Source organism: Copadichromis virginalis, linkage group LG13, assembly GCF_057382275.1.
Source record: "Copadichromis virginalis isolate Kocher_CV1m ecotype Utaka linkage group LG13, C_Virginalis_male_GT1.1, whole genome shotgun sequence".
In the NCBI taxonomy this organism is placed as follows: domain Eukaryota; kingdom Metazoa; phylum Chordata; class Actinopteri; order Cichliformes; family Cichlidae; genus Copadichromis; species Copadichromis virginalis.
Window position 1 is genome coordinate 17,674,329 of NC_140630.1, and position 9,499 is coordinate 17,683,827.

At 41.5% G+C, this 9,499-nt stretch overlaps 1 protein-coding gene across 6 annotated transcripts; it reads left to right on the top strand.

The window, feature by feature from the left end:
• The first annotated feature begins 2,389 nt into the window (after positions 1-2,389).
• On the top strand, positions 2,390-9,091 carry LOC146695482 (uncharacterized). 6 transcript variants are annotated; one of them, XM_085477682.1, is made up of 4 exons: positions 2,811-3,265; positions 5,079-5,139; positions 5,242-5,340; positions 5,499-9,091. In XM_085477682.1, exon 4 carries the CDS (start codon positions 5,620-5,622, stop codon positions 7,273-7,275), a length of 1,656 nt encoding a protein of 551 aa, XP_085333808.1. In that variant the 5' UTR covers positions 2,811-3,265; positions 5,079-5,139; positions 5,242-5,340; positions 5,499-5,619; the 3' UTR covers positions 7,276-9,091. The 6 variants fall into 6 exon arrangements, with proteins under 6 accessions (XP_085333806.1, XP_085333808.1, XP_085333809.1 ...); XM_085477681.1 differs by lacking the exon at positions 2,811-3,265 and adding an exon at positions 3,874-3,892; XM_085477680.1 differs by lacking the exons at positions 2,811-3,265; positions 5,079-5,139 and adding an exon at positions 2,390-2,579.
• Positions 9,092-9,499: the final 408 nt, after the last annotated feature.

Here is a 9,499-nt window from a genome sequence, read left to right on the forward strand (position 1 = left end):
CAAAAGCTGTGAGTAACAGAATGTCTGCTATGTAATACGCTCTCTTTGTAAAACCAGTATTCCTAGTTGGACTTTAAATAATCAAAGAATGGGTGGTGCCTGAAATAAAGACAAGTGAGACAGAGAAAAGGAAATAAAAAAAGGACTACTTACTGATGAACTTAATAACTAAATATAAAAGTGTCAGAATTACTAGCTAGACTGTTGAAGAATTCATTTGTTATGGTTGTGTTTTATAGACCTCTATATGTAACCATACTTAATGCCACTCTCACTAACAGAACATTCATCAACAATGTGAAGGGGAAAACAGCATCATCTTGTGGGATTCCTTCTTTACTACACCAAATCTACATGTGTGCATTGTGAAAATATAATAGAAGCATCTAGACTGCTGTGCCAGTAGTTGATAATTCCCCCCAAAGCCGATGGATTTCCATTAAAAAAAAAAAAGACTAGTGTCATACAAAAAAACAAAAAGCCATTTTGATTTTTTTAAACCCTTTGTCATCTTTCTGCATTTTTTGAGTGACAGGTATACAGTGTAGTCTCACATCTCCTACAGTTTGCAAGAAGGTGTTCGCTTTGATATTTTCCCTACAGAATTTTGCGCTAATATTCAGGCTAAATTTGCCTAACAACTCCCCCACCCATCATCTTTTCACTGTGACAAACTAATTCAGTATGTTTTAAGCAAATATTTGTAAATGTAGAAGTCAGCAAATTGAACATTCAAATAAGAATTATAATCGTTTAGGAATATGTTGGCAATAACAGTTGTAATCAGTGACAGAATACATACAATCATTTCTATGTAAAAGTCCAAAGGGGGTCATTGGTGACTATTATATACAGATGACTTAAAGAACCTTGCTGACCTGATGATGATGTTTATATTATATTAACCTTTTAAACTTCTCCATTTCATTTTTGTTTGTTTGATTGATTTTATCTTTGATTTTCTAATTAATTATTATTTTCAGACATTTTTATGGGGAAAAGGATTTTGTTCTGACTCATCTCTGTAGATTCGTTTTTTTTCTTTGTCACTTTATGCATCAAATATCTGCCTGAAGTCTTGCTACTTTGTGTCTGTTGCAATGATTGGCTGCAAAAAATTACAATGAAATGTTAATAAAACCCATAAGAAAGTAATAATAATTTACTCATTTAGTTATTAGTAATTTAGTATACAGCTCTACACATCACCTGTATTGAAAATTAGTGCCACCACAGTTCTTCTCCATTCCTCAGACATCCTCTTACTCTCCAATACTGTGCAAAACAGTCTGTTTACAAAGTCCACCACCCTCTCTCATGTACACCTCCGTACCTCCACAGGTAAGTCATCTGGACCAACTGCCTTTAAACTCTTCTTTCTCTTCATAGCTGCCCACTCTTCCCCCTGTATTATGTCCTGATTATGTTTTTGAGTGAATATGATCACCTACAAAGAAGCTATTACAGCCCTAACTGGTAGACCGAGTATTATGAGCAGATATCGTCCAGACACAGATGTATCTGCATTTTCTTGCTTTCAGTCCAACACCTGCCCTCATTTTGGTCGGCTGACTGGCATAGTAGCATTCAATCAGTGCTATATTATCAGTGTAACAGTAGCCTTTTTCTTAGTAGTTTGCAGTGGTTCTTCTGACCTTGTTAGTTATGTGTCCCTTGCTTGTGCCCTGAGGGAATTTAGGATAATTGAGGATCTACTCTGGGGACCTTTACTGGATACATGCCCTGACCAGTATTTGGTCTCCAACCTGTTGTTCCAGAGACTGTAAAGCTGCCACTACACTATCCACATAATATGGTTACAAAGCAGGGACCAGGAACTGAAGGAACAACTGGAGCAGATGTGGATTTTATGGAAGGAGCTGAAAACTGGAAAAGTGGCTGCAGCAGATTCCGGCATCTGTCCAAAGGAGTGCAGTGCTAGGAACAGCTAATATACTTGGCCAATGGTAAAGGCCCTGAGCTTGAGGACCACACAAATACAGCTTTATATATTCAATTATTTATTTAGGCTTAAAAAAACTTTTTTGAATTTAGATTTATTGCACTTTTTTTTTTGCCATGTTAGAGTATTTTTTTTCACATATTTTATTTTATTGATCTGTATTGTCATAGCTTGCCTTTTTTGGGGGGTGGAAGAAACAGGAACATTAGCAGGTGAACTGATATAAACCTCATATTCAACTTTGTTACAATACAGTAAAATAACGTCAGAGCCACTGTTATGGATAAACACTGCAAACTAAAAACCGTAAAGGAAATCTCCAGGCTTGTGTCTGTGGTGCATTGTCGACTCCCAGCCTGTAGGGGGTGATTGTGGTTTCCGTGCTGCGTTGAAAGGACAATGGTTGCTTTCGCTAAAGTGCGTCGGTTGTCCAACGTTGGCGCCAGATGAGCTGTGGCGCCAGCTACACACACAGGCATAGAGAGAGAGAGAGAGAGAGTGCTAGAGAGGGAGGAAGATACTGAGCAGTCTACCCAGGCTTACTACATACAGTTTGCAACGCTTCTCTCTTTTTAAAATTCTCTTTTCAGCAGTCACAAAGTAAGCGGACAGAAAGGTGGGTGCGGGCCTGCAAGAATTTACACGTTTAAACAGCCGTGATCCTTTATTCCTAATGATGTGTTATATCGTTTAAATTCAGCATACTCTGGCATCAATAGCAGCAACGGCAGAGAGGCATAGAGGGTCGTTTGTGTTCAGCTTAATATATCGTAGTTTTTATCGTTATTTTAGTCAGCGGTGTGTCTTGTGCGCCTCGGGTTCTGAACTTTGAGATGGAAAAATACAGGCCCGGGCTGGCACTGCTTGTGACATTATGTGCTGCTAGAACAGCAGGCAAGCACAGCAACACACTGGTATAAAAGACTATTTCAGGTTCGATTCCTATCCAGGCTATTTTTTGATTGCTGTTTGCGATTGCTGCAGACTCAACTCGTCTGTATTTCTTTCTATTTGCTTGCAGTTTGTCTTTGCATGCGAAACCACACTTAAACATGGTCGGATGGGCGGTTTAGTAAAGCTTCCGCTCCAGTGTTTTACTATCTACAGGCTATATAACTAAACTGGAGTGTAGGCTCTAACTGTGTTAGCAGACTGGATTAGCTGGGGGTTAGCTTGGCATCGTGGCTATCTAGCCAGCACGCTAATAATGTCTCGGCTGGATAGCTGCTAACATCAGCAAGGCCGCCATTGGAGTCGTGCGTGCGGTTTGTCGACTGCTGCCGCAGTGAAGGAGTGCTTCGGGTTTGTAGCCAAGACTCATCGTGTCCTTTCAAGTAGCGATTAAACGGCTTTTCTTGGTTGTTTTTGTCCGTATAATTCATTTCAAGCTGCATATGGCGGCGGATTTGTGTTTCGAGACGTTCTTGTCTGCGTAAAAGACGTCCTTTCCCGGGCTTTTCGCACACCGTTTCGGGCTTTCATGGTTAGCCATCTTTGTTTCAGCTAGCCCACTCCTGACTGGAAATCACGGTGTGGCGCTTAGCGTGCTAACCAACTCGTCGTCGGCGTTGGTGTTGTGCGATAACGTTACTAGCGCTCAAACTATGATTTATGGTTGTCTCTGTGGTTTCCTGAGCACTCTTGGTTAATCTTTGTGAGCATAGCGCTGTCGAGATCGCTCTAATTTTAATGTTTAGAATGGCGGAAGCTAGTGCAGCTACCATTAGCAAGCGGCAGCCATCTTAGGCGAGTGTGTAATCTTGGCTAGCCTGGAAGTGCTGGTGTGGCACAACAAGATGGCCTGTTAATACTCGCACAAGGAGAATTTCCGCGTCGGTCGTTGTCATAAATTGCACTTGAGGGCAAAATTCAGTGCTGGTTTGGTGTACGTATTTCGCTGTTTATGGACTTCTCACTACAATTACTCTGGTGAGGTTTTCCTTGAAGCTAGTTAGCTGGCTAAATCGTGAACACATTAGCAGCTAACACAATGCTGTTTTATCGTTAACCAGTCTCCCATCGACCGTAGCCAGCTAACTAGCGGCTATATTGGCTATTTGTAGCTTATTTGGAAGGCTAGCAACCAGCAGTTAAATGTTTAATAACAAAACCCTGCTGTTTAGATGTCCCGTTCTTATTTCGAGATGTATTCAGTTATGACTCACAATGAACTGCGCAGATAAGCGACAAGTGTAGGCCAGCCAAGTTTTTTGCTTGCGGATTAAGATAGAATTGCGAGTCTGATTATGATGTTCAGTTGGGTTTTAACATTTGTTAGCTGAGGAAGTCTACGCTAACTTGGCTAGCAAATTGTCGGTAAACCTTTCTTAGTAGTATTTGAAATTATCAGGTTATGTGAGATGAGGAGTGCAGGCATGAAAACATTATAATACTCCTGCCCCACCACTTTATTCATGCACAGTTTCTGAGCATAATGCTAAAGATTGAGCCGTTTTAAAACCCATTACCTTAGGCCAGTGGTTGTATAGTACAATATACAAATACACTTAAATCCAATTGTGGCCCCTCTTGTCTTGCCGATCATCTGTTAAACAAACGAGTCACCATCGTTTGTTTGTGCTGCTTTTTGTGTTTGTGGAGGTCATGACTGTATATCCTGGACATACAGTGATCTTTACCTGGAGACTAGGTGGCAAAATTATGTTCACCAAGATTTGCTTTTGCTTACCTTGTCTAACTAGATTAAACCTGACTGTTGGTGTGAAAACTGTCTTATTTAACTTATAATTTGGAGAGGCTGTGTATGTTTGATTCAGTATTAAATCTTTTTTTTTTTTTGGTATGGCTTTAAATCCTCCCAATGATGGATCCATCAATTTTCTTCCACTTATCCAATGTAAACTGTGCAACTGTAACAGAAAACACGTTTTTGTAAAAGGGACAGAACTGAACAGTGGTCATACTTTCACACTTCCCATGTGATTGCCATGTGCTTGTATTAAATGGATGAACTATTCACTTTACTCTTGTTTTATTTGTTAAATAATAGATCTGTCTGCTCATAGTGTACACGTCTTGCTCAACAATTAATACTTAGAGTATACTTATTAGTGAGTGCTGATATTCTGTTTATTCAATTATCCTGTTTTTTCAGAAATGACTCGACTATGTTGGCTGAAACTGGGCTGGTGCTGTGTGATTAACTGAATTTTAGTGTCAGTTACTGTTTTGGATTTCAGTTGTTATTATGAAAACGAGGTAATCGAGGTCAAACTTCATGTTTTGATTAATAATATTGCTCTAATTTTGTCTTTCAGTCCAACTTTTGGTGCTCCCTGAAAGCCCAAAAGTTTCCAGAAAACCCACCATTTTAAGGACTCCGTTTTCAAGTTCAGCAAATCTACAATTTTACCAAAGTTAGTAAACTTTGCCATGATCTGTCACCCAGACTTAGACTCCTACTTAAAATTTCATTACATTTATAAGTGACAGTCAAGCAAAAGTTTTTCTTTACCAAATGCCTTTGGCTGTGAACAGTTATCTAAAATAAATTGTTTATTTTCTACTCTCACAGGTCTGCTTGACAACAAGAGCAACAGCGCGGCACAACACAAGACAAAGGTCTATCCCCCCGATTCTTTAGTAGGTCATCATCCGGCAAGAAAACGGAGGTCGTGGGGTTGGAGTGTGTTCTCATGGCCGAGTCAGAGACTGAATGTGACACACCCGGCCTTGACACACTTGGGTCGGAGTGTGTCATAGCCCACAGCCATGTCGACCTTCACTATGGAGCAGAAACTGAGATTATGACAGAAGAAAAACGTGGATTAGAGCTGGAAATCCACGGTTCAGACTTAAAGATCCAGGGACTGGGGACAGAGCTCGGAGCTGTAGCGTGTGTGGATGCAATTGTAGCCGAGACAGACCATGATTACATTAAAGTGGAACATGGTGACATGCACTGTTTCACTGGAGCTGAAATCAAGACGACGGGAAACGAGGCTCTGCTGGGAGAGGTGCTGCTTAAGACGGAAAGTGAACATGTAGTAAAAGTGGAGTCTGACCATGGCGGGGAGCTGACAGTTGAGTCTGAAAACGGTGTAATCATACATGAAGCCCATGGCCTGCAGTGCAACGAGTGCGGGGAAATTTTTGGCAGCATAGCTGATCTTCACCAGCACTTTGAGATCCACAAGGACCTCAACCCTTACATCTGTGTCCACTGTGGTGAGAGCTTTGCTGTAGAGGCCAGTCTCAAGCAGCATATGAAAATTCACATGAAAGAGAAGCCCTATGTCTCTCCAGGAGTTGAGATGATGGGCAAAGATGTTATTGATGCCTTCAGCCTTAAGTCTCATCAGATGATTCATTTGCCAGACAAGCCCCACAGATGCTCAGAGTGTGGTAAGAGCTTTGCAGCTGCAATCACCCTAAGGGAACACATGAAGATGCATTCAGAGGACAAACCCTACAAGTGCACTCAGTGTCGGAAGAGCTTTGTCCGCAGAAGGCATCTGAAAAAACACCAGGAGGTGCACGCACGTGAGAAGCCATATACCTGTGGGCAGTGTGGCAAAGGCTTTGCTACATCTTCAAACCTGAAGCAGCACCAGAAGACCCATGCTGCGGTCGTTCTTGGAGACAAACCCCACCGATGCGCACAGTGCGGGAAGTGTTTTGCTGCAGCCGCCACTCTGAGAGAGCACCAGAGGATCCACTCGGGCGAGAAACCGTACAAATGCAACATGTGCAGGAAGAGTTTTGTCCGCAAACGTCATCTGAAGAAGCACCAGCAAGTCCATGCCGGAGGCAAGCCCTACACCTGCAGACACTGCAACAAGGGCTTTAATCACTCCTCTTCACTCTCCCGCCATCACAAGACACACCTGCAGAATCCAGTGTTTTCTCCACCTCAGCCTGGGAAACCCATGACCTACGGCACTCCCCCAAAGCAGAGAGTGCACCAGCAGGGAGAGAAGCCCTACATGTGTCACCACTGTGATAAGGGCTTCAATCATTCCTCTTCCTTGTCGCGGCACCAAAGAGTCCACTCTGAGGGAAAGAGCTACACCTGTGCTCACTGTGGCAAAAGATTCAATCACTCTTCCTCGCTTGCAAGGCATCAGAGAGTTCACTTGGAGAACAAGCAACAACAGCAGCAGCCGCAACCACCGCAGGCACAACAGCAGCAGTACACCACCATCCCCACAGGGAAGGGATTCCCCAACAATACCTTCCCAAAGCAGCGCATCCTGACGGTTGAAAAGCCATACAGATGCTCCCAATGTGGAAAAGGCTTTAACCATTCTTCTTCCCTCTCCAGACATCATAGGATCCACGTAGACCAGTGAGCACCCTTTTCCCACCCTCACATGTGGTCCCATGCAACGCGGCTCCCCCCGCTCCCAAGAAACCCTCCCTTATCCTATCCTCATTTATGTTCTACCAATGTTCTCTTCATTGATATTACCACATGACAGGAAATGCCAGACCCAGCTTCTATAGACAGGAGAGGTCAGGTAAGCACATGACGCTGAAGTGGAGCAGCTGAGAATGGTTGGACAGTAACACACAAGTCTTCAAAAGGACGCGGCTTGGCCTGAAAGACTGCAACCTATAATTCAGAGCTGAACCCGGGGCTTTGTGCTCAGTTTAAAGAGGGTATAATAATAGATTCTTGAAGAAGTCTCTATTCTTGTTTGTGATTATGCTTCACATGCTCCAGGACCTCTTTTTGAACACTTTTAAAGAAAACAAAATGTGATTTGAAGATCTACATGATAAATTTGTTACCTGGGGGAGCGTTGGGGGGGAAATGTGTTTCGCCCACTGGATGGTTTTTCAGTCATGCACCTTCAGGTGGGCAAATAAGCTTTTCAGCTGCAACTTTATCCAAGGTTACCGACACAATTGGTGAACGAGAACTGTTTCGATTTAAATAGCTCTTTCGTTTTCTCTCACACAACCCATGTGAAGCAAATATCAGAAATCCAATGTAAATAATATTGATTTTCTTTTATATATATATGTATAGGTGACTAGTGTGATGTTTCAAAAGATTACATTTTTGATAGTAAGCTCCACTTTGTCTCCATTTTTTTTTTTTTTTTTTTAAAGTGCTGGAGATCAAATTGTTGCAGGTGTTCAGTTGCAGCTTGTTCTTGACATTGGGCTCCACCAGACTTGAGCCATCCTGTATATTTATAAGGTTGTTATTTTGTATGTCTATGATGAGTTGGCGTTGCTGCATAGACTGTACAGAGAGCAATACTGGCTGGCTGACACACTGTCTATTATGACCTGCGGTTTAGCCATAAAGAAATGCATAATAGAAAATAAAAACCTAATGGGTAGCATATTCCAACATGAGCCGTGTCCTAATTATTTACCGTGCGGTTTCCTCTGTACCCAAGCACCAAATCTACATTAAATGCAACATCACACTTTAATCCTTTGGAGACTAATTCAATTACCTGTGTATAGCATATAGGTAACTCTTACTCATGTTGATCTGCGAACTATCACAATTTGATCTAAATGGAGAGAGAAAAAAGATTGTGTATACTAAAAGACTACATGAGAAAATCTCACTTTTACAAGATTTTCCAATGTCCAACGGATAGCGTTCTATTTACTGTTCTGTGTAAAATATCTTTTACAAACTGATGTATTTTTTTAGATACGGCTTGGGCTATATGAAAGGGAATGAGAGAGATACAGTTTTTATCAGAGTGAACATTTTGGTGAGCAATATTCTTTTTATTTCAATAACAGTTGTGCTTCACTGTAGCATAGGTTTCTTCCTTGTGTTAGATAGGTGCCTTATTGCATGCTATGTAGAAATGTATGCCGAGCTGTTGAGAAAAAAAAGTTAGGGGTTCCAGGAGTCTTTTGTTCTTATTCATACTAACTTTACCCTACATTTTAATTTGATGTCACTGATACCTATTTTTTTGCTTTTTTTGCTTTTGTGTATATTACCATGTGTTTACACTGTTACTACCATATTGTCTATTTTTTTTGCCCCTTCATTTTTGTCAATGGCCTCACTGTAGAGAGAAAACATGTAAAAGATCCATATAGACTTCTCTTAAGGGCAAATCCTGTAACACCTCTTCCCAGTTTCTGAGTGGCACATATATGGATAAATAAAGGTTGTTGACTACCTTGTGGTGTTCAGTCAATGGAGTACAGAGATTTATGACAAAGTCCATTATTTTCTAGATGGATGCCATATTGCTGACACACAACTGGTGGGTTATGTGGGTTAATGTGTTGGCATGTTTACCTCAAGACAAGGTTGCGGTTGCATTTCCACAGTGTCTCCACATGGTGTCACTCTTTCTCCTTGAAACATCTTCAAGAACAGGGAGATTCCGGCTGTGAAGCAGGTCCTGGTCTTCAGTTTAACATCTGTTTAAATAGTAGTTTTATCCTTCCTGCAGCTGAACATTTTTAACTGAAACCTCACCTAAACTTGTTTGGCCTTCAAGGCTAGGAACAGCCCTTTTGAAGCTATACAAAGAAAGCTTTTGGGAATTTCCTGTGACCTCTGTAAAAACATCCACGTAATGT